This window comes from Lathyrus oleraceus, chromosome 1 (assembly GCF_024323335.1).
Source record: "Lathyrus oleraceus cultivar Zhongwan6 chromosome 1, CAAS_Psat_ZW6_1.0, whole genome shotgun sequence".
Classification (NCBI taxonomy): Eukaryota; Viridiplantae; Streptophyta; class Magnoliopsida; order Fabales; family Fabaceae; genus Lathyrus; species Lathyrus oleraceus.
The window spans coordinates 45,530,868-45,556,284 of record NC_066579.1 but is presented as its reverse complement, the minus strand read 5'-3'; the positions used below and the strand labels follow the sequence as shown (position 1 = coordinate 45,556,284).

General features: G+C 37.5%; 1 protein-coding gene across 1 annotated transcript; it reads right to left on the bottom strand.

Moving 5' to 3' along the window:
• Positions 1-3,026: 3,026 nt before the first annotated feature.
• Positions 3,027-3,559, bottom strand: LOC127098069 (uncharacterized). The gene has a single exon (XM_051036605.1). It carries the CDS (start codon positions 3,475-3,477, stop codon positions 3,097-3,099), a length of 381 nt encoding a protein of 126 aa, XP_050892562.1. The 5' UTR covers positions 3,478-3,559; the 3' UTR covers positions 3,027-3,096.
• Positions 3,560-25,417: the final 21,858 nt, after the last annotated feature.

Below are 25,417 nucleotides of genomic sequence, written 5' to 3'. Positions count from 1 at the left end.
TCGTACACTCATGATGCCAAATTTAATTACTCGTTTAATTAATTGATTCATTCTGTCTTTTAATCATATTAATACAGAAAATAAACAGCTATCTGAGTCATGGTTTCGTAAGTGGCTCTGATACCACTGAAGGAGAATTGCGATCCAAAACGCAGCGGAAATTAAAATTTTCTCCTTTAGAGATCCTTACGAATGGTCATGATCAGTGATAGAATATTTACCTCTTGTGACGATTGAAACCTTTGGTGCAGATCTCTTGTGACGATCAAAACCTTTGATGCAGATCCACGGAGCGATCACGAACGTTGAATGATGACAACGTCTCTACTCAGTCCACACGAACGGATTCCTTCAATCTCAGTGCTAGCTGGTATGAATAAAGGCTTTGAGAGAGAGAGAGAGAGAGAGAGAGAGAGAGAGAGAGAGAGAGAGAGAGAGAGAAAACGAAAATAATGCAACCGCAATCAATGCTTCTGCACAAGGGTTCTATTTATAGAACCATTTGTGTGGGCTTCAAGCTAAAAAGCCCACTTAAGTGTATTTTGGCCCATATCTTATAATATGCCCAAAATCACTTAAGCTCATGGTACCTTACCATATTTCGTATTCTACTTAAGTACACCGTACCTTTACGATGTTCTACAATTCACTTAAGGGCACCGTACCTTACGGTGTTCCTTAGTTACTCTATCTCTCATCAATCCGTCCTTTGTGTGTGACCCTGTAGGTTTTCGCGGCATTGGCAATTATATTAAATCATGTATTTAACATAATAAATAGTGAGCGGTATCTAGCAACACATCACTGTTACCCAAGACACGAAAATGTCATGTGATCTGACAATTCCTTCTATGATAATACTTATGTGTATAATTACCCTTTTGCTCTTATGTCTATATTGAACACAAGGCATAGACCGTGTCATCCTTGTCCAGTTCAATATTGGGCCCATAGACATTTATCCTGTTATGCAGGATGGGCAAATTCCATCTACGTCACTCATGTCCCTCAGCATGCTTCGTGGAGTACCCATCAACTGTCTTTATGGTTATCCAGTTACGGACAACGTTTGATCAGCAATAAAGCACTCGACTCTACATCTAGGGTCCATAATGGTTTCAGGTCGAAGAGTGGTATACACCATTATCACAATGAGAATAACTTATGACACTTTGCATAACTTTCTATATAATATTCTCATAGCGGGTCAATCCGGTATAAATATTACTCTTAATATTCATACCTATGTTTAAGACTTGATAACTCCTTATCCATGATCCATGAGATGTGATCATCAGTCTATATACATAATAGTCTTAATGCTTTAATGTCATCCCACTTCACAATAAAGCTCGACTACAGATACTTTAAGAATAGTGTCCTTATGTTTAATGTGCTCTCATGATTAAGTCACACTTAATACATTAAACGGACTATCTATTCCAGGGACTCTATTAATCAACCATAATAAAGAAAATGCCTTTTATTATTAATAAATAATTTGATACAAGTACCAAAAGTATTGGTTTCTAGGGCTTACACCAACAGTTGTATGATTGAAGGAAAGTGAGAGGGGTCTCATATTTAGGAGAGTATTAGATAGAAATATCCACAGGTAGATATTAGGTGAGAAGTTTGTAAAACCTGAGGTTGTTCAGAAATTCAAACTAATTATGTGATAGTGGATTTTCTTCCTGGCTTGGTTTCCCCCAGATGTAGGCGGCGTTGCACTGAACTAGGTTAATAACTACTTATGTCGTTTCCTATCATGTTGTTATTTAAATCCTAACATTATTTTTGGTGTGATAATATGCTGACCCTAGTGTCGTGACATCGTGTACGACATCCAGAATCTGCATACCAGAATTTCAATTGGTATCAGAGAAGGCATCCTGCTCTGTTTCTAAGTAAGATTCAGGGAAAAGATACTTTTTGGTGCCATGGACAAGGAAGGAGGATTTATTAACAGACCTCCCCCCCCCCCATCTTCTTGGCCTCATAACTACGGTTCGACAACGTGTTACCTTCTAGAAGTATTTCTTGCAAAAATTCAAGCAATTCACTGAAACTTTTATTTGTCCACCCACGTCTTGCCTTAAGATTAAATAGTCTTAAAACATGAGTTTTCTTAAAAGCATCTACCCGAATATAACGACTCTTCAAGGTCTCTTTGCAAAGTATCTTCCACATGAGCTTTCTTAAAAGCATCTACTCAAATATCATGAATCATATCTTCTATGATTCATAAATTCATCATCTTTAACTCTATGTGACATAAGTCTTTTTTTGTCACTTCACATTGCCATATCAATTTCGCGTCATTTTGAATAATTTCATCAAAACCTAAATGATTGAATATAACATCCTTTGGATGTTTTTTTTGCGTATTTTAGCAAATTGTACAAGGACAACAAAAAATCTCATTATTGTTAGAAAAGTTTTTTTCCGCAAATTCAAGAAAGTGAATCACTTCATTCTCATACTCTTTACTTAATCTATTGATGTTCCATAATCACATACAACTTTTGGAAGTAAAATAAAAATGAACATTCGAAAATAAAACAACAACTAAAAATACCAGAAAAATAACACTACAATATACCCTAAGTCTCAAAAATCATGACAATAACAATAACAACAACTACTACTACTATAAATACATCAACATGGAGAGAGTTTTACATACCAGAAAAGTGATGAAAGAGTAAAAGAAAAATGTTGGTTTGAGATTTAAGTTTTCCTCCTCCTAGAAGAATATGATCTTTCAATTTGTTATATAAAGAGAACGGTATTTCATTTTCTATGGCGTATAAAGTGAATGAAACTTAATACTCAGGTGAATTGATTAGATGTTTTGTACTTCGTTGTGTATTGGAATATAATTCTTTCATTGATAAAAAAAATGCATGAGCAACTTGTCTTATCATTTTAAGTATTGCTAATAGATAATGCGGAGATGTCAATAGCCTTCTTTTTAGTTTTTTTTTTTTTTATAAAAAAACTCATAGAGAAAATTATGATCAGACTTCACCAACAATTTTAAAATTTATAATATTATTTATAATAACAACATACTATGTATATGGCATCAACTAATTAAATTTGAACATCAATATCTTTAACCTTAGAATCGATTTCCTCTTCTTGATCACAAACCATAACCTTAGCTCCAACGCCTCCAACTTCAAGATCTCTAGCCATACAATTTCGACACCGACGTTTCACCCATCCAAAACAGCCTCTACCTTTGATACTCTCCAATGGAGTAAGTTCCCTCCGCCTACACATGCGACTCAAGTAGCAAGAGAGCACAGCAAGAATCGTAAGAATAACGATCACAGCAAAAAATGGACCAATAGATCCTGATGATTGCCAAGCACTAGAGCTGCTTGGAGTTGGAATAGCTTCTCCTGAACTCGTTTGTTGTTTCTCTGGCTGTAGAAGTGAAGAAAATGCCGCTGTTGCCATCGCAAGCATAATACAGAAATAATAAGCAAGGTATAAGAATATATAAAGGGAAGTGATATGGATGGTTAAGGTTTTAAGGTTCCTTAGCTGAGTGAGTTTGAAAAACTGAAATGAGTGGAAAAACAACGTGGAAAGGGTTAAATATGGTGAGTGTGAACTTTCTTTTATTCGGTCAGACGCATGGTTTGCATGCAGTGGAAAGTATGAAGTTTTATAGTGAGCAACATGCATGGATGATGCATGCATGTGACGCTTTTTCGTTGGCACTTTGTTATGCATGTTTTTTCCTTTGATTTCTCTCTAACACTTTATCTAAACATGCATAAATGTACTCAAAAGTTTTCTTTCTGTTATCAAACAATAGTACCGAAAAACCGCAGATTCCTTAACGGAGACCCAAAGTTCCATGTACCTCAACGACCAACGAGGCTTGCAGTCTTTTTATTCTGCTTTTTTATTTTTATGAAAAGCCTCAAATTTTTATTTTATATTTTTATGGCTTTAATTAATCGATTTTTAAATAAAAAATAACATTTAAAATCATTCTATATGTTAATTAAATAACAATATATATCTAAACTCTATAATAATAATAATCATTTATAATGCGTATTATTTGATTTGTTGATTTATAAAACACATGTATAGATAGAAATTTTTTTGTTCTTTAATATAATAGGAGAATTGATATCTACATATTTTTTAAAATAAGTTTGGTATTGTTTTTCAATTATGGTTTTTTAAATAATGATTAGAGTCTTTAGATGAGTTAATTTTATTATCAATTGAAAATAAAATATTAAATAAAATTGATTATAATAATTTAATTATTTTACATCCTAAAAAAGTTACATTTGATTTCCAAATGTTTTGTTCTTTCATAAAAAGAAAATGGGTTTGTTGTAATGGGAGAGCACATTGATTATCAAAGTAGAGAACATGTGTTTTAATACATTTAACTCTTAAGTCTTTCAACAACCATTGGAGCTCACAATTTGTAGTAACTAATGGCTTATACTCAGCTTCACTTGTAGATCATGATACATTAAGTTGTTTCTTAGTCCTAAATGAGATAAGATACCTTCTCAAGAAGAAGCTTTAGCATGAAACATGCCTTCTAGAGTCTAGACATCTAACATAATTAGCATTTGAGTAACCTTGCAATTGCATTTGTAAATTTTTTAGTAGGAATATCCCTTTCTTGTCGACTATTTTAGTATTTGGTGTTTTTGGGATAAGAGATATTTTTTTCCCATACCATCTTCGACGAGAGAAAGAAATGCTCCTGGAATGCGCCAACAACCTTACTATTGAGCAGGGTCAGTATCTAGAGGTGCCAACAACCTTACTATTGAGCAGGGTCAGTATCTATAGGAGACCACGAGGCTGAGTGATCTGGTGAGAGATAGATAAGAATTGATGTGAAAACTTTTGGGTACCCCCACTTAGTGGTCAAGAAAGTGCAATCACTTGTGTAAAGGGTTACGGACAAATTGAGGGAATTGACTACATGGACACTTTTTCACTTGTGCCAAGATGACAATTGTGAGACTTGTATTGGAAACTACTTCTACTAAGAGATGGAACATGGTCCAACTTGATGTCAACAATGCCTTCCTTCATGGTGATCTTGATGAGGATATTTACATGACACCTCCTCTGGATTTACTTCCCTCGATTCCTAACCAAGTTTGCAAATTACAAAAATCCATCTATGGATTAAAACAAGCTATCCGACAATGATTTGCCAACTATCATCTCTATTGCTTTCCTTACACTACAAGAAATCTTAAGCCAATCATTCACTCTTCACCAAATTTCATGATCATAGGTTTACCTTCCTTCTAATCTATGTTGATGACTTGATTATTTCAGACAATGATCTTGATGTGATACAAAATTTGAAATTCAAACTTGACTGTAGTTTCAAAATTAAAGATCCTGTAATCTGCGGTTCTTTCATGGCATTGAAGTTATTTGATCACCTCAAGGAATTGTCATTTGCCAACAAAATTATGTCTTTGAATTGCTTCATGATACATGTTTCCTAGTTGTTAAGCATGCTCCCACTCACATGACAAGATCTCACAAACTAACAACCACTGATGACTCTTCTTCCACTGATGAAACCACCTACAAAAGGATCATTGGTCGATTAATCTACTTGTGCACCCCACGACCAGACATCAGTTTCTAGGTGCAACAACTGAGTCAACTTATGTATGCTCGTACCATTATGCAATTGTAGGCTGCACATCAAATCCTAAAGCATATCAAACAATCTCCTTCTCAAGGATTGTTCTTTTCCTTAGCATCCATTTTTCAGCTCAAGGATTCAATGACTCTGATTGGGCCTCTTGCAGTGACACACGAAGGTCTATCACCGGAATCTACATCTTCTTAGGAGATTTTTTGATTTCTTGGAAGTCAAATAAGCAAATCACCTTCTCTCGATCTTCCTCGGAAGCTTAATATTGTGTCCTTGCTTCAACCGTTTGTGAGTACAATGACTCACTTACTTACTTCCCGACTTTTATGTTACTTTCATCACACCTGCACTACTTTATTGTGATAACCAATTCGCTCGACACATTGCTGCCAATGCATCCTTTCAAGAAAGAACAGAACATATTGTGATCGATTGCCACCTTATTCGTGAAAAACTCCTTGCCAAATTGTTTCAACTGTTACCCATTCCATTTTCCGCACAACTGGACGACATCTTCTTCAAACCTCTCGACCCTCAACCATTTTCTCTCATCATGTCCAAGCTTGGAACCTCCGTTAACTACGCTCCAGCTTGAAGGACATTATTAACATATATTCATTGTAATTTTAGTTAGCTCAGTTAGTTAGGGTTAACATGGTTAGTCATAATTTGTTACTTGACTCTCAAGCTAACCTCTTCGTATAAATACCACTCTTTCTCTTCATTAATGTCAAGTCAAATTATTCAAATCCAACGCCATTCTTAATGTTGTATTAGTATCTCAACAACTAGATACTATTCAAATCCAACGCAATTCTTAATGTTGTATTAGTATCTGTAAGACCCCAATTTTGGGCCCTAAGATCCCTCATGGCCCATATCATTTATATCATGACCTCAAGGATCAATGCATGCCTTTGCTTTCCTCTTAGTGGATAGATTGCCTTGTGGGTTTGTTTCTTGATCACCAAGCATACTGTGCATTTGTATATCTTTGCTTTCATATGTTTATCATTCAAAAAGTACAAAAATATTGTCAGTCTAACCTTGTTGCTTGCAGTTGAAGCAATCATCAGAAATTAGGTCAAAGTCAGCCATTGATCAGTCAAAGCAATGCATGATGGCCATTCTTGTGGAATTTGGGCACCATGATCAATAATCAAAGGTTCATACATCTTGGGACATCATTTGAAGTCAAGTTCTCAAGGAATTAGGGTTTGGAAATCATCAGAAGAAGTTCAATCAGTCCAAAACCCTAGAAAAGTCAAACTTGGTCAACTGCTGATTTAATCAGAGATTTGATGAATAGAATTGATCTGAAGGAGTTCATTCATGCTTGTATAAGCCTCATCTATCATGTCAAACCTCATCATGGAAGAAAATCAAGTCAATCAGAAAATTTTCCAGAAATAGAAAGTGGACCTGTAATTTCAACTGCCAAAAATGGAAACTTCTTGATCCTCAACTTACATCATGATACAAGCTCCAAATGAATTTTTGCCCAACATGAAAGTTGAAGATCTTGTCTTCCCATTTTCAAAAAGTCCAAGAACACCCAAATCCCATGTGTGGTTGTCAAGATATGATCAAATCATTTTCATCAATTTTTGAACTTCAACAAGCCATATCTCTCAAACCATAAGGCCAAATTTGGTGGGGTTTTTTCCTACAAACCACATTTTTCATCCTCTTTCCAAAAATATAAATTTCATGACCTAAAATCTCACCATTCAAAATGGCATTTTTGGACCTTTTTCATTTAAAATCAAAGTTTGACCAAACTTTGACTTTTTGAGTTTTTGACTTTTCTTGATTTGGTCAATTGGGAAATGCTTTAAACCATATTTGAAACTTGCTCAAAGTCCTAAACCATCATCATACCACTTTTTTACCATCATTTTAACTTAAAATTCAAAGTTGGCAAAAGGTGCAAAATGGAAGTACAAAAGCAAAATACATACAGCATGCTGCAGTAGACCACAAAACAGCCCAAGCAAATGTCATGTACAACCATTTCACAAGCCCACTCGAGCAAACTTCACACCACCACTTCCATTTTTTACACAATTAGCAAAAGGCAAAATGATTCATTAGTAAGCTAACCAAGTTTAACATGTGATTAAGCCATGCTAACAGACCATATATAAAGTGATTTTTCTGCCAGATTAAACCCTAGAGACAAGCAGCCACCGACCAAAAACATTCATTCTCCTTTCATCTTGCATTTTTGCACAGAGGGAATTCTGAGCAAAACATCAAAAACCCTTGAACCACCTTCATTATTTCTTCATCTGGACTCCATTTGAAAGTGATTTGCTGCATCAAACATCCTCTGCACAGCTTTCATCATGGTCTGTTTTCAAAGAAATCCTTCAATGGCAGCTCGAGTTATGGTTGTTTCCAAGCACTACTGAGCCAAGGTTCTTCAAGCTTCCATCATTATCAACCATTGTGCTCACCTGTTTTTGCTTACAACCACTCAAAGACCACTGCATCCCCATTTCTTCAAGAATAAGTAAGTTTTTCGACCTCCTTCTTTTACCATGCCATGATATGCTTTAGATAGTTCACATGATGCTGATTCTAATGAGTGTTCATTTGCTTGAAATGGTTGGTTATGCCGAGAGAAATATGAGTTTTCATTTTTATGCTTGAATGTATTTTTCTTTCGATTTGCTGTGATGCTGCGTTTTTTTCCTGAAAACCATGAATGGATTGTGTATGTGTGATGCATGAGGATTACACTACTGTACTCATATTTTAATTCTGGGCATGATGAATTTTCGAGCTTATGGTGATGATGAGTTTATGCTTGCTGTTCAAACCTATGCTGCCCAGAATTTCCAGGATTACTGTTTGCTTGGTTGTTGGTTAAAGTTTGCTTGATGTTCCATTGGCCATGTTGTTCATTATGTCTGTCTGAAATTGCCTGTGTGAATGTTGAGCATTGATGTTGAATGAAACCCTGCTGCTGTTATGGTGAATTTGCCAGAATTTTGCATGTGTGTGTTGGTTATTTTTGCTACATGATATCACCAAAGCCATGGCCATTATGTTGATGCACTTCATTCGAAGTTGTTTTTCTCGTTAATGCTGATGTTTGACTCATGAGTTAGAAGTCCATGCTGTTTATGTGCTGTTGTGTGGATTGGTCGAACCATGATGTTTGATGCTGTTGATACCATGAGCTTGATGCATAAACAAGATGCTGCATATACCCTGACCATGAACCTTAGAACCTGCCCAGGATTTTGCTTTGATGTGTAGGGTTTGTGCTGTTTAGGTGCATGAGTATGGTTCCATCATTGCTATATTGTGTTTTTCTTGCTGCTGGAATTTTGCTGTTGAGTGAACAACATAAGCTTGACCTGCTGCTGCTGCCACCAAACGCATAAACCTCAATCTTTTTCCAGATTCTTGTTGGTTGCTGTTGTTTGTTTTTGATTACATGAACCTACTGTGCTATGTCCATGCTGTTTATGTGCTGTTGTTGGTTTGCTTGCTATGAGCACATGATACCAATGCTATGTGCTGTTGTTTTGATTACATGATGATGAATTTATGCTGCTATGCTGTTGAACTTTGCTATTTTCCAGCTAAAACAGAAATTCCACCTGCTTTGTGTTGATTTTGATTGAGAATGCATGTTGATGATGAGCTTGTTTTGATTATATGATGAACATGAGTTACCATGCTGCTATTGCTGAACCTTACTGCAGTTTAGAAAACCCTCATGAACTGCATTTGAATGCTGTTGTTTGGTTTGTTGTTTGAATGATGATGATGAATACCATTGCTGCATTTGCCCTGCTGATTGAAAACTCTAAATTTGTTCATAAAATTCACATGCTGTTGTTTGTTGCATTTGGACATGGGTGCTGGTTTATGGTATGATCATTGCTACATGTTGCTGTTGGTTTTAATTGATGATGAAACATGATGATGAGTACCAATGCTGTCAATGCCCTGCTGTTTGAGAAACCTTTAAACTTGCTTGCAAAATCCACAGGATTGATATTTGGTTGTGTTGGTTGTGGATGCTTGACCTATGTATTGTTACATGTTGCTGTTGACTGCATTGCCAAATGCTATGCTGCTATATGCGGTTGTTTGTTTTGCTATAGTTTGGTCGAATGAATGCATGATGATGTTGCTGTTATGATGAGCTGTCCAGAAATCCATTGGTTTGTGGTTGTTACGTGTGGTTTGTGACTACTTAATTGTTGCATATTTGTTCTGTTGTATGTTGCTGTCCATTTGGTTTTGTTTGATCGATTTGCTTGAAGCATAACATGAATACAATGCTGTGCTGAAACCCTAGGGTTTTGTTAAACCCAGAAATTCATTCCATTGGGCAATTTACTGTTTCATTGGGCAACAGCCAATGAAAACATTTCATTTGCCTTGCCCAAAACGCAGCACTTCAATAAGTGACTGCAGAATTACACAATTGCCACCGGTTGACTTTATTTGACCATTTGCCATGCCTATTGTTTCATGTTTCCTTCAATTATTCACTCAACTTCAACAATTATTTTCTCCATCAATTTTTATCCAAAAATCTTGAAATTTTTTCCATCATGATCACAATTGAGTCTAGTATTTTATGGTGAATTTTAATTAATTTTCCATGTTCTGGATTTTAAATGATAAATGATTTTTCAACATGTATGCCAAAATGACACATTGTGCCATTCCTTTTGTGAAATTGTCATTTCATATCCAATGAGCTTGAAATTTTTTGTGATAAAACTAGACACCTTGATCTTCATTTCCATATAAAGTTTGTGCATTTATCATTTGTGGATTGATAGTTATGATTTTCTGAAGTTGTGTGTTGCATTTGGTGCTATACCATGATCATGCATTTTCACAATTTTTGTTCACACACTTCCTTACATCCAAATGACCTCAAATTTTGCATGAACCATTCTTTGCATGTCTAGTTTGTGTATGAATTTTCTTGGAATTAATCTTGCTGTTTTCCATTTGATTGAGAATTTTCTTCCATATGTGGTCATTTGTTGACTTTTTGTGCTATACATTGCCAAATCTTTTGTGAAATTCTCAAATCTTATTGTATGTCCATGAAATTTCATATGTGATAACTAGACATCTCAAGCTTTGCATTGGTGTTAATCTCATTCATTTCTCTTCTGTTTTCAAATTGATATGATTTTTTGAAGTTGACCCATGCTTGTTGACTTTCACCATGCTTACTTGAATTTGATTTGACTTCATGATTTTTATTTGACTGCCTTCCTCTCATCCAAATGCCATGAAATTTGACATGCTTTCCATGTTAGATGTTAGGATTGAGTGTGATTTATTTCATGATTTTTGAGATTGTTTGAGTTGACTTTTGGATGAAGTCTTTGCTGTTGACTTTTGTATGCTTCTCTTGCCATGCTTTGCATCCTTTTGCATATGAAATGACCATGATGCATGATATAATTATGAATCCAATTGAGAATGCTTCTTGAATGTTTAAACTTGGTTTGGGTTGACTTTTCCTTGCTGCCTTGACTTTTTCTTTCATCTTTGACCCTAGGCTAGTCCTAGTGGTCTTCTGAGCTTATGTTGAGTTCATCTGTTTCAGGTTAAGCACCAATGCCCTGAGGATCATTCAAATGTGTTTTAGTTTGATTGTTTAATGTGCTAACATTTGTTTTGTAGGTGACTCATATGCTTGAGTCTTTGTGCCTTGCACAATTGGTCCCTCTGTGGTTGACTTTTTGGTTCATTCTCTTTGTTTTAATTGTTGAACTGTTTACTAATTGGTTTGACTTTTTCAGGTGCTTTAGTTGCTTAAGTTCTTTGAACTTGCTTGCTTGCTTTGCTTTATAGCATTTGCTTTGAGGTATAAACCTTTCTTCTTCATGTAGTCTGGAGACCCGGTCTGTTATTTGACCGGGCAAACTGTCTGAAGTCCTCCTTAAGAGGCAATGCCTGTGTTTGTTTATATTTGTCCCAAGCAGGAAAAGTCCTTCAAGTAAGGCAATTGGTGGAAGGTAGGGATAAGCAATCTATCCCCCACTATTCAGTGTGTCCTCTCATTGCTCCCATTACATGGTTGAAGCATTGAGATAAATACCCAAGATCTAATCGAGTCAATAATGTGGAGAGAGTTCCTACTTTCTGAACTCCCACACTTTCTTTGATGCTCTCTCTGATTTGAGATAGAAGCAATGAGGCACACCCCTCATCTCCTTTTCATCTGCTTCACCTGAGCCCCTCAATGGCCAGGTTAAGAGCAACCTTCACCTATCACAGTGGACTTTCAAAAGTCAAACCCTCTTGTGTGAGCCCCCATTGTTTGGCTATAGAGTGTGCTGTTTGATATTCATTGTTTGATTGATTGCTTCATGTGCACTTGCTTGCTTATATGTTATGCATCTATCATCATCAATTGCCATTAATGCATGATCATCTCATTTGCTTTTATGATGCTATCATTGTTGTTTGCCCATTGAGGACAATTGTAAGTCCATTGCTTTGGCATTTGCTCCTGTGATATGGAAGGATAGAGTGTAAGACCTCATTGGTCACTCATATCTTCTGTTTTATCTGTTTGTATGTGAGGATACAGTTATAAGTCCCTGTAAGTTGGCATCTGTTATCCTGTGATCATAATTTGATCTGTTTGATTTGTATGTGAGGATACAGTTATAAGTCCCTGTAAGTTGGCATCTGTTATCCTGTGATCATAATTTGATCTGTTTGATTTGTATGTGAGGATACAGTTATAAGTCCCTGTAAGTTGGCATCTGTTTTCCTGTGATCATAGTTTGTTCATCTGTTTGTATGAGAGGTTGCAATTATAAGTCCCTGTAAGTTGGCATTTGCATACCTGTGATCATGTCATTGCTCTTGTGCTTGTATGTGAGGATCCATTGTAAGTCCCGGTGATGTGGCATTGGATTTCCTGTGAGCATACTGTGGAGTTAACCTAAGTCCAGATAGATTGGCAGTTGACTTCCATTTCTCATTCTTGTTTTCTTTTGAGGAGATTAGTATAAGACCATTGAGTGGCATCTGATATCCTGTTCTGTTTTAGGAGACTGGTGTAAATCCATCTATTGGTATCCGGTATCCGCCTTTTTATTTCTTTGCCTGTGGAGATTAGTGTAAGTCCATTGAGTGGCATCTGATATCCCATTTTGTTTTAGGAGATTGGTATAAGACCATTGATTGGCATCCGATATCCGCTTTTGCTTGCTTTGTTTGTTATTATTAATTGCTATTCCAAAGGACACACTTGAATCATTTGCTATATGATTTCAAGAAGTGAACCTTCTAAGAAGTTTTACTACCCCATCTTCATCCATTCATCATTCATTATGTCCTAGACCTTTTCACACTATACCTTTCAAAATTGACATAAGTGTTGTGCAAACATCTTCATGTTTTTCTAACTAAAAACCTGGACCCCGAGTCCTTGACTTTTTCAAAACTCCATTTCATAATACTTCTTTGAATCAATCCTAATCATACTTTGACTTCATTTTCATAATCACAATCAATTAACTTCACTCATTCACTTGTTTTGGCTCTGTCCATTAATCTTTTCATGCATTAGCCATAGGCTTCAATTATCATTGTGGTTGATGTAAATCTTGCCTATCCTTAGTGAGTCGACAGTAAGACTTCCGTACTTCAAACAGGGCTAACCCCTCTAGTACGTCGAAGCTATCCTCGCATGGTGGATGTTGTTTTTGGTCGAGTGTTCTCCCATTGATAATGAAAAGCCTCAGTGCTTGTGTTCAAAACTGAATCCACCAACTTTTGGAAATCTTTTAGCCGAACTACGGCGTTCTGATCCTTACCTTTGATGGAAGGTACGTAGGCAACGGGTTCATCCGTTCGAACCCAATAATAATAAAAACTTGTATATTCTTTTCTCATCATCCCAATCATGTTTGCACAATCTTTATGTCATAACAAATAACAATTTAGCATAACAAGTGTGAAAAGGGCTCCCTAGGAGTACCTAGGACGTAGTGGGTGCCTAACACCTTCCCATTGCGTAATTTACCCCTTACCCGGAATCTCTGATCTTTTTATTAGTTTTCTATGTGTAAAACTTCTTAGGCTTTTGTTCGCTTTTTAGCCAGTCCTTTGGATAAATAAAAGTGCGGTGGCGACTCGAAATTTCAATGTATCTCTAGCTTATGATTTAATCGATAGATCATATAGCGACGAATACACCGTCACAGAAAAGTGGCGACTCCACTGGGGAGAAAAACTCACCAGAATCCCTGGTGGTATTGCCTACTTTTCACCCTTGTTGTGCTATATTGTTATTCTTTTTCTGACATATTTTTGTACAATTTGGGATGAATGTATTGATTGTAATGTGTGAATTGCTTGATGTACGTTTGCTGTGTGCTTTGGTGATCTGTGAGATGAGTTCTATACCCGAACTCGAGTGCACTCTAGGATAGGAGAATGGCATAGTCTTGTTGACTGGTGTGGAGTAGTCCTTAGCCAGTTGACTTGCGAGCCCATTCACTTGGTGGAGGTCATGTTGAATTAATAATGTCACACAAGTTATTTGTGGTTAGGCATTATTCTTTCAATCATGTGCCGCAGAAGCCAAGGACCTTAGTTTACCAAACCCATCTTGGCCTATTTTTAGGACCGTAGTGCGGAGGTCGTTCAGATGTCAGTTCTGATACGATTGTTACGCGATACTACACTCATAAGAGTTTCTCTTGAGAATATTCTTGGAATACGAGTATTCGTTCCTCCGATAATATTCGAAAGATGGAACGATGATTATGGGAACCTCTGATAGAACATGTCTGGCAGGTTTAAACCCTAGTACACTCCCTTTGGATGGTTCTTAACCGAGACTCCATGCTCGTGACTCTCAACAAACCCGTGATTCGTGGTTGAGTCGTTCAAACATTGTTAATATCAATGGATCCCGGATCAGGTGTAAAACCTAAAATCCATCAAAGCGGCTGGTTGATATTAAGAATGTCTGAACCGGTTCATGTACCGTTAATATCAATGGAACTTGGGTGTCGATAAGGTGAAAACCTAAATCCACCAAAATGGATGATTGATATTAGGGATACATAGAGCTTTCCCACGACCTTTGTTTGGCGTGCCTTGCTTGATCCTTGAGTGTGTTTGTTGCATTCATGCATTCACGCATTCATCCGCATTCATATCATCAGAAAAAGAAAATTTTCAAGGAACTCAAAGGAGTTTATTTGCAAAAAAATTTCAAAACATGAAAAACCGGAAAAAAATTTTCACCTGATATATCTGATGAGATATTCTCATGTAAGATCAAAATGCTTAAAATTTCAAAGTTTGCAAATAAAACCCTCGGGTTCCTTTGATATAAAAACAAGCATATGCATAAACACTTCATGCATCATTTGCATCAGCAGGTGTTTCGTTCCGGTCTCCCGTCCAGTGGTCTGACCCTGCGATCTTCATTCATTTTGAGACGCACCTTGCCGGTATTATACCAGAGCCACCTCTGCCAGATTGATGGATCATCCTGAGCAAGAGAATTGTGAACTAGAGGAGGATTTTTGCCAGACTTAGTGCTGTTGATGGATTTATTCCTGTTGATGGATTTTTTTCCTGTTGATGGATTTATTCCTGGTTAACCAATCCCGGGCTGGCATAGGCTACTGTTCTGGGGCACTTAAGGAGCAAGGTTTGTTCGCGAGTGGAGGACTCATCCATGCTGATCAACCTGAAGAAGAAATTGCTGCTATCTTGGAAGTATATGCAGAAGATCTGAACAATTTCATCATTCCTGGTGGTGTCTTGCCACAATTGGGTCGCTGTGGATGTTCCTACGGTCATTCATAAGTCAGCGTGATTTGTTCACCTTGTTTTAAAACCCTTCTCCCATGCCAAAAGGAGAAGTGATGACATTGTTGGCAGCATTTAATACAATGATGTTTTCATTCAATTAATGCATTGTCAAACATTTGTTTTTCCATTTGTTTTCACTTTTTGCTTTTCTTTATGAAATCAGTGATCACAAAAAACCATGAAAAACAAAAACAGTATTTTTCATCTGCATAAATGATTTGCTTGTTTAAATTCAAAAAGCTTTTCATTATCCAAAATCATTATGCAGGGATTTCTAAACCCATTGAACATAATGATCCAACGCCATCTCCCAATCTTGAAGTCCTTGTATCTGAGGCAGAGGAAGATGATGTTGAAGGGGATTCCTGACGAGATTACCCGTCTTCTTGAGCACAAGAGAAGCTCATTCAGTTGTATCATGAGAATCAGCAGACAGTTAAACTGGGGATAAAAAAAAAAAAAAAAAAAAAAAAAAAAAAAAAAAAAAAAAAAAAAAAAAAAAAAAAAAAAAAAAAAGAAAAGGAAAGAGGGTGAAAAAGAATGAAAAATCAAAAACCAGGAAAATTTTTTCAAAATTTTTCCAAGGGAAAAAGAAAAAATTATACCCTCAAGTCCCTAGTTGACTGACGCTGAATGGATTCAAAGTCGTTATGACCAGTTGAATTTGATCGAAGAGAAGCGATTAACTGCCATGTGCCATGGTCAGTTGTATCAGCAGAGAATGAAGAAGGCATTCGACAAGAAGGTCAAGCCTCGTGTGTTCCGAGAAGGTGACCTTGTGCTCAAGAAAGTTTTGTCTTTCGCGCCCGATTCCAGGGGCAAGTGGACTCCAAACTACGAGGGTCCATATGTTGTTAAGAGAGCCTTTTCAGGCGGTGCTTTGATGCTTACAACAGTGGATGGGGAGGATTTCACTCGTCCTGTGAATTCAGATGCAGTTAAGAGATACTTTGCCTAAAAAAAAAGTATATGCAAATGAAAAAAAAGAATGAAAAAACAGAATAGCTCGCTAAGTTGAAAACCCGAAAGGGCGGCTTAGGCAAAAATGAGCGTCTCGGTGGAGAACCCGCAAGGGTAATCCAGGCAAAAATTAGAGACTTGAAAAAAAATATACATTTGCATCCCGCTAGATTGAGTACCTCACTCTGGGGCAATCTAGGCAAAAATTAGGGATTTGGCAAGTAACTGCATCCTGACAAGACTTTCTGGTTCATCAGTCGTCATTTCGTCAGCAGATTCTCGATTCGTCGTCAACTGAAGCTTCGGATACATCGAGATTCAAATTGGTAGAGAAAGGATCATTATGTTCAATGTAGCCCTCTTCCAATATATATCACTGATTTCAAATTTGTACAGATCTATGGAGTCTTGCCATTTGCAGGCTACCATTCCATCACATCAATTTGAGCTTTTTATCCAATTTATTTGCACTCTTATTTGTTCCAATTCAACAAATGTTTTACATGTTTTAAATTGATAAAAATGTCATTGTTTTAAACAAATCAAATTTTTTCAAAATTTTTGTTTTAAACAAAGTGAACATTCACAAGATTGAAAGGATACTCAAGAATATCTCAGTGCTCTCCCGAGGGTGGCATGATTCCCAACAGGTAAGACATTCGTTCATATTCCTGGTTTGGTTGTATCTTCTTTCTCCAGACCTTTGTTGAGGTTATCCCTCAAGCAGAGTTGTTGTTGGGGTTGTTCCCCAGTACAGTCGCAAACAGAGTGTTGTCGAAGACTTTGTTTTCTCCAGCAGCAGTTTTCCCAGCATGGTTGTTTTTCTTGTAGAAGTTTCGGCGGTTGATGGTCTATCATCTTGGTGCCCCGTCACTTTCTCCAGTGGGTCGTATGCCCCAGACTTTATTTGTCTCCTCAGCACAGTCATGAGTATAACTGTTGATTGATACTCCCCTCGGAGTCGCGAGTAGAGCTGTTATTAATATCCCCACCAGGGTTGCAAGTGGAGTTGTTACCGTTTCTCCCCATGCAGGTTGCCAGCGGATTTGTCTGTTTCCTCAGCACGGTTGCTTTCTTTTTGAAGACTCGGTAAGTCAGTGGTTTGATACCCGGTACTTTACCTTTTCCCCGGCGAAGTCATCTGCGGAATTGTTGCTATCTCTCCATCAGAGTTATTCTCTTCAGCAGAGCAGGATTTATTTTCCTGAGCAGTTTTGATTTGGGTTGACATCCCAGTGTATTGCAACCATCTTTTCCTCAGCTTAGTCTGCAGATTTGTTTGTTGTGGCAGTTTCGCCAGTTGGATGCTCCTTCAATCTCCGGTATGGTCGGATGATGGCTCTAGCCTCCAGTAAACGGATTGATTTCCCGACTGTTTGTGATCCCCAGTAGAGTGGCTTTTATTGCCGAATCTACTTGTCGTGATCAATTTGCTGTATATTCTCCCAAGTGGAGTGGTTCGTTGCAGAATATACTTGTTTGATCTGTCCTCCCTCAGTGGCTTGTTCCCAAGAGAGTAGCTGACAGTTTTCCCCAGTAGAGTTGCTTATGCAGTAAATTCTATTTGGATGATATCATTCTCCCTCAGTGGGTCATTCCCCAGTGGAGTTATGTGGAGTTGCTTCTATAGCAGTTCGTGCTTATGCACCTTTTGTTTCTCAGTTGACACTGGGATCCCCTGCAGATATACTTTGGGACTTCTCTTGTTCCCCTACAGATTTGTCTTGGTGGCTGTTGGCCCGTTGTGACTTTCTGTACCCTGATTGGGTTGTTTCTCGATATCTCTGATTCTCTGCTTCTTCAGCAGTACCTGCAGATCTTTGCTTTACAGCATTTAGATCTCCGCAGATTGGCTCTCCAGTTGGTTTTTTCCCTGGAAGTATAATACCGGACGTTTGTTCCAGACCTGTTTGTGTTAGAATTGTCTGTTTTGTCAGCATTCATCAAACATAAATCACGCATATTCATGCATATTCATAAAACATTCAGATATTCATGTTGCATTTCTTGCCATATATCTTTTGTTTGTCGTGTCTCCTGCTATGGTGATATAGATCTCTTTACAGATCTCCCCAAGCAGATGTCGGGTGTTTAAAATCTCTCCATATAGAGTCAACCCCATAAGCAGAAAATGTCTGTCTTTTCTTCTGCAGTTCCCCACTGAGATTATCCTCGTGGATGACGGTTTCTTCCGTTTCCTCCCAACACATATATTGGGATGGATTTTCCTATTTGAGTTATATCCTCATTAGGACGTGTCTTTATTTAGTCTGCTTTTCGGATCATTCCCGAATTGGCTATTTGTCAAATATCTTGTGTTTCCCAGTGGGTTGTTCCCCAGCGGAATGTTTTTTGGGCCTCTGCCTACAAACCAGCAGTTGTAAGTCCTATCTTTTCCTGGCTTTCTTAACAGAATTTGTGGTTACACACCTTTTATTCTCCAGCCAGAGTTTTTGGTTTTCTACCTACTATCCAGTAGTTGTAAATCCTATTTTCCTGCTCTTCAGCAGTTTGTGGTTTGTTATAAACCCTATTTTGGTTTCCCGTGCGGATTTGTGATTTGTTCTATCCTCACGTGGAGTTTTGGTCTTCTACCCCGTATTCGGTAGATGTAAACCCTAATTTTTGTGGTTATCTTCATTCAATATTCTTGATGTTGATTTTCCTTTGCTTGTATAAGTTGCTCAGATCAGCACTTATATTCTCAGCAAGTCTTTTGTGGATAATTGCCGTATGCTAGCAATTTTATCCCCAGTGGGTCTTTTCACCGTATGCTAGTGATTTGTTCCCCGGATCATTGATTCTTTATCAATGCATCCCCAGCTAGTCTTCTTTGGATAATTGCCGGATGCTCGCAGTTTATCCTCAGCAGATCACCTTTCATTTACCCTTTTGTTGGTAATGTCTGTTGCTCTTTTTGATTGGTTATCATTATATACCTGATTTGGTATCCCGATGCCTTTCTGTTCGGTTGATTTATCCTTTGTTAACCCAGTAACCGGTTGTGGATAATCTTCCATGCGAGTATATTATTCACGGTCTGCCGGTAATGAATAATATATCTCATGCACTCTTCAGTCGAAGCCTTTTGTGTTTCCCCGGTCGAGTAAGATTCGTTATTTCCCTTTGCGGAGTCGAATATTTTCTTGTTGTTGGATAATTGCCGGATGCTTGCAATTTATCCCTCTGAGTTGTCTTTCGTTTACCCGTATGCTTGGTATCGATTGTCTCTCTTTTTTGGTTAGTCACCTATTATATACCCAGTAACCGGTATCTCTGGTGTCTTTTCTCTTGCGAGTGTATTATTCACGGTCTGCCGGTAATGAATAATATATCTCATGCGCTCTCTAGTTGGAATCCTCTGTTGATTTTCCCCAACTGAGCAAGATTCGTATTCTTTGTAGAATCGAATGTCCATCCTTTAACCAGTTTGTGTTTTGGATGATGAGTGTTTTGGAAGTGAAAACCAATTCACGTTTTCGGTAGATCACCTATTATATACCCAGTAACCGGTATCTCTGGTGTTTCTTACCATGCGAGTTTGTTATCTACGTTCTGACGGTAATAGATAATATATCTCATGCGAGTATCTTATCCACGGTCTGCCGGTAATGGATATTATATCTCATGCACTCTTTGGGTTTGTGCCCCCATTTGAGTAAGATTCATTTTCCTGTTGTGGATTCGAATGCCCATCCTGTAAGTCGATTTGCTTTTTCAAGCCCTCCTTTCGGATGATGAGTGTTTTGGAAGTGAAAACCAATTCACGTTTTCGGTAGATCACCTATTATATACCCAGTAACCGGTATCCCTGGTGTTTCTTGCCATGCGAGTGTATTATTCACGGTCTGCCGGTAATGAATAATACGTCTCATGCGCTCTTCGGTTGGAATCCTTTGTTGATCTTCCCCAGTCGAGTAAGATTCGCATTCTTTGTAGAATCGAATAGCCATCCTTTAACCAGTTTGTGTTTTGGATGATGAGTGTTTTGGAAGTGAAAACCAATTCACGCCTTCGGATTTTATCCTATAAACAACCCAGTAACCGGTTCAGGATAATTTTCCTTTCGAGTATATTATTCACGGTCTGCCGGTAATGAATAATATGTCTCATCTGAGTATTCTATCCACGTTCTGACGGTAATGGATATTATATCTCGTGTGCTCTTGAGTCAATCTTTCGATTGTTTTCCCCTCAGAGTAAGATTCATTTTCCTTGTGGAATTGAATGACCATCCTATAAACAAGTTTGCTTTTCTAGCTTTCTTCAGGATGATGAGTGTTTTGGAAGTGAAATCCAATTCACGCTTTGGTCGGTCACCTATTATATACCCAGTAACCGGTATCCTTGGTGTTCCCTCTTTTCTGCTCCCTATTGTGACCTCGGTCCCCCTGTGGAGTCAGGTTTTCCTGTGTTGTTACCCGTATGCCTGGTAACATCTCATTTTGCTTGTTACTTCCCCAGTGGAGTTTTCTTTTGCTTCTCCTCAGGAGTCAGCTTGCGTCTCTCCAATGGATTTATTTTCCTTTGGAATTCTTCCCCAGTGTGAGTTCTTCACTCCCCAGTGAGTTCTCCAATCTGTTTTTCTGTTTTCCTTAATCAGAGTCGTGTTTTGTTCACGTTATGTCAGTTTTATCTTCCCCAGTTGGAGTCGTGTATTGTTCACACATTTCTTTTTCTTTTACTATCCCCATAGAGTCTTGTCAGAGTCTCTGTTCCTGGTGAGTGTATTACTCCGATGGATCGTCTTTTCTTCTGTGTGAATCATATTCCCCACAGAATTTGTGTCTTTTGCATACATACATCTGCATCATGAGGTCTCTTAGGGACCAAAATTTGTCTCATTACTGTTATTTAAGCCCATTCTACCGCGTCGAGATGAAGATTTCTAAACTTCACTTCTCCGGCTAGAATGACCTTAAATAGGGGCATCTGTAAGACCCCAATTTTGGGCCCTAAGATCCCTCATGGCCCATATCATTTATATCATGACCTCAAGGATCAATGCATGCCTTTGCTTTCCTCTTAGTGGATAGATTGCCTTGTGGGTTTGTTTCTTGATCACCAAGCATACTGTGCATTTGTATATCTTTGCTTTCATATGTTTATCATTCAAAAAGTACAAAAATATTGTCAGTCTAACCTTGTTGCTTGCAGTTGAAGCAATCATCAGAAATTAGGTCAAAGTCAGCCATTGATCAGTCAAAGCAATGCATGATGGCCATTCTTGTGGAATTTGGGCACCATGATCAATAATCAAAGGTTCATACATCTTGGGACATCATTTGAAGTCAAGTTCTCAAGGAATTAGGGTTTGGAAATCATCAGAAGAAGTTCAATCAGTCCAAAACCCTAGAAAAGTCAAACTTGGTCAACTGCTGATTTAATCAGAGATTTGATGAATAGAATTGATCTGAAGGAGTTCATTCATGCTTGTATAAGCCTCATCTATCATGTCAAACCTCATCATGGAAGAAAATCAAGTCAATCAGAAAATTTTCCAGAAATAGAAAGTGGACCTGTAATTTCAACTGCCAAAAATGGAAACTTCTTGATCCTCAACTTACATCATGATACAAGCTCCAAATGAATTTTTGCCCAACATGAAAGTTGAAGATCTTGTCTTCCCATTTTCAAAAAGTCCAAGAACACCCAAATCCCATGTGTGGTTGTCAAGATATGATCAAATCATTTTCATCAATTTTTGAACTTCAACAAGCCATATCTCTCAAACCATAAGGCCAAATTTGGTGGGGTTTTTTCCTACAAACCACATTTTTCATCCTCTTTCCAAAAATATAAATTTCATGACCTAAAATCTCACCATTCAAAATGGCATTTTTGGACCTTTTTCATTTAAAATCAAAGTTTGACCAAACTTTGACTTTTTGAGTTTTTGACTTTTTCTTGATTTGGTCAATTGGGAAATGCTTTAAACCATATTTGAAACTTGCTCAAAGTCCTAAACCATCATCATACCACTTTTTTACCATCATTTTAACTTAAAATTCAAAGTTGGCAAAAGGTGCAAAATGGAAGTACAAAAGCAAAATACATACAGCATGCTGCAGCAGACCACAAAACAGCCCAAGCAAATGTCATGTACAACCATTTCACAAGCCCACTCGAGCAAACTTCACACCACCACTTCCATTTTTTACACAATTAGCAAAAGGCAAAATGATTCATTAGTAAGCTAACCAAGTTTAACATGTGATTAAGCCATGCTAACAGACCATATATAAAGTGATTTTTCTGCCAGATTAAACCCTAGAGACAAGCAGCCACCGACCAAAAACATTCATTCTCCTTTCATCTTGCATTTTTGCACAGAGGGAATTCTGAGCAAAACATCAAAAACCCTTGAACCACCTTCATTATTTCTTCATCTGGACTCCATTTGAAAGTGATTTGCTGCATCAAACATCCTCTGCACAGCTTTCACCATGGTCTGTTTTCAAAGAAATCCTTCAATGGCAGCTCGAGTTATGGTTGTTTCCAAGCACTACTGAGCCAAGGTTCTTCAAGCTTCCATCATTATCAACCATTGTGCTCACCTGTTTTTGCTTACAACCACTCAAAGACCACTGCATCCCCATTTCTTCAAGAATAAGTAAGTTTTTCGACCTCCTTCTTTTACCATGCCATGATATGCTTTAGATAGTTCACATGATGCTGATTCTAATGAGTGTTCATTTGCTTGAAATGGTTGGTTATGCCGAGAGAAATATGAGTTTTCATTTTTATGCTTGAATGTATTTTTCTTTCGATTTGCTGTGATGCTGCGTTTTTTTCCTGAAAACCATGAATGGATTGTGTATGTGTGATGCATGAGGATTACACTACTGTACTCATATTTTAATTCTGGGCATGATGAATTTTCGAGCTTATGGTGATGATGAGTTTATGCTTGCTGTTCAAACCTATGCTGCCCAGAATTTCCAGGATTACTGTTTGCTTGGTTGTTGGTTAAAGTTTGCTTGATGTTCCATTGGCCATGTTGTTCATTATGTCTGTCTGAAATTGCCTGTGTGAATGTTGAGCATTGATGTTGAATGAAACCCTGCTGCTGTTATGGTGAATTTGCCAGAATTTTGCATGTGTGTGTTGGTTATTTTTGCTACATGATATCACCAAAGCCATGGCCATTATGTTGATGCACTTCATTCGAAGTTGTTTTTCTCGTTAATGCTGATGTTTGACTCATGAGTTAGAAGTCCATGCTGTTTATGTGCTGTTGTGTGGATTGGTCGAACCATGATGTTTGATGCTGTTGATACCATGAGCTTGATGCATAAACAAGATGCTGCATATACCCTGACCATGAACCTTAGAACCTGCCCAGGATTTTGCTTTGATGTGTAGGGTTTGTGCTGTTTAGGTGCATGAGTATGGTTCCATCATTGCTATATTGTGTTTTTCTTGCTGCTGGAATTTTGCTGTTGAGTGAACAACATAAGCTTGACCTGCTGCTGCTGCCACCAAACGCATAAACCTCAATCTTTTTCCAGATTCTTGTTGGTTGCTGTTATTTGTTTTTGATTACATGAACCTACTGTGCTATGTCCATGCTGTTTATGTGCTGTTGTTGGTTTGCTTGCTATGAGCACATGATACCAATGCTATGTGCTGTTGTTTTGATTACATGATGATGAATTTATGCTGCTATGCTGTTGAACTTTGCTATTTTCCAGCTAAAACAGAAATTCCACCTGCTTTGTGTTGATTTTGATTGAGAATGCATGTTGATGATGAGCTTGTTTTGATTATATGATGAACATGAGTTACCATGCTGCTATTGCTGAACCTTACTGCAGTTTAGAAAACCCTCATGAACTGCATTTGAATGCTGTTGTTTGGTTTGTTGTTTGAATGATGATGATGAATACCATTGCTGCATTTGCCCTGCTGATTGAAAACTCTAAATTTGTTCATAAAATTCACATGCTGTTGTTTGTTGCATTTGGACATGGGTGCTGGTTTATGGTATGATCATTGCTACATGTTGCTGTTGGTTTTAATTGATGATGAAACATGATGATGAGTACCAATGCTGTCAATGCCCTGCTGTTTGAGAAACCTTTAAACTTGCTTGCAAAATCCACAGGATTGATATTTGGTTGTGTTGGTTGTGGATGCTTGACCTATGTATTGTTACATGTTGCTGTTGACTGCATTGCCAAATGCTATGCTGCTATATGCGGTTGTTTGTTTTGCTATAGTTTGGTCGAATGAATGCATGATGATGTTGCTGTTATGATGAGCTGTCCAGAAATCCATTGGTTTGTGGTTGTTACGTGTGGTTTGTGACTACTTAATTGTTGCATATTTGTTCTGTTGTATGCTGCTGTCCATTTGGTTTTGTTTGATCGATTTGCTTGAAGCATAACATGAATACAATGCTGTGCTGAAACCCTAGGGTTTTGTTAAACCCAGAAATTCATTCCATTGGGCAATTTACTGTTTCATTGGGCAACAGCCAATGAAAACATTTCATTTGCCTTGCCCAAAACGCAGCACTTCAATAAGTGACTGCAGAATTACACAATTGCCACCGGTTGACTTTATTTGACCATTTGCCATGCCTATTGTTTCATGTTTCCTTCAATTATTCACTCAACTTCAACAATTATTTTCTCCATCAATTTTTATCCAAAAATCTTGAAATTTTTTCCATCATGATCACAATTGAGTCTAGTATTTTATGGTGAATTTTAATTAATTTTCCATGTTCTGGATTTTAAATGATAAATGATTTTTCAACATGTATGCCAAAATGACACATTGTGCCATTCCTTTTGTGAAATTGTCATTTCATATCCAATGAGCTTGAAATTTTTTGTGATAAAACTAGACACCTTGATCTTCATTTCCATATAAAGTTTGTGCATTTATCATTTGTGGATTGATAGTTATGATTTTCTGAAGTTGTGTGTT

Coding starts and splice junctions, on each gene's coding strand:
- LOC127098069 (XM_051036605.1), bottom strand. CDS start 3,477: ATGCTTGCGATGGCAACAGCGGCATTTTCTTCACTTCTACAGCCAGAG.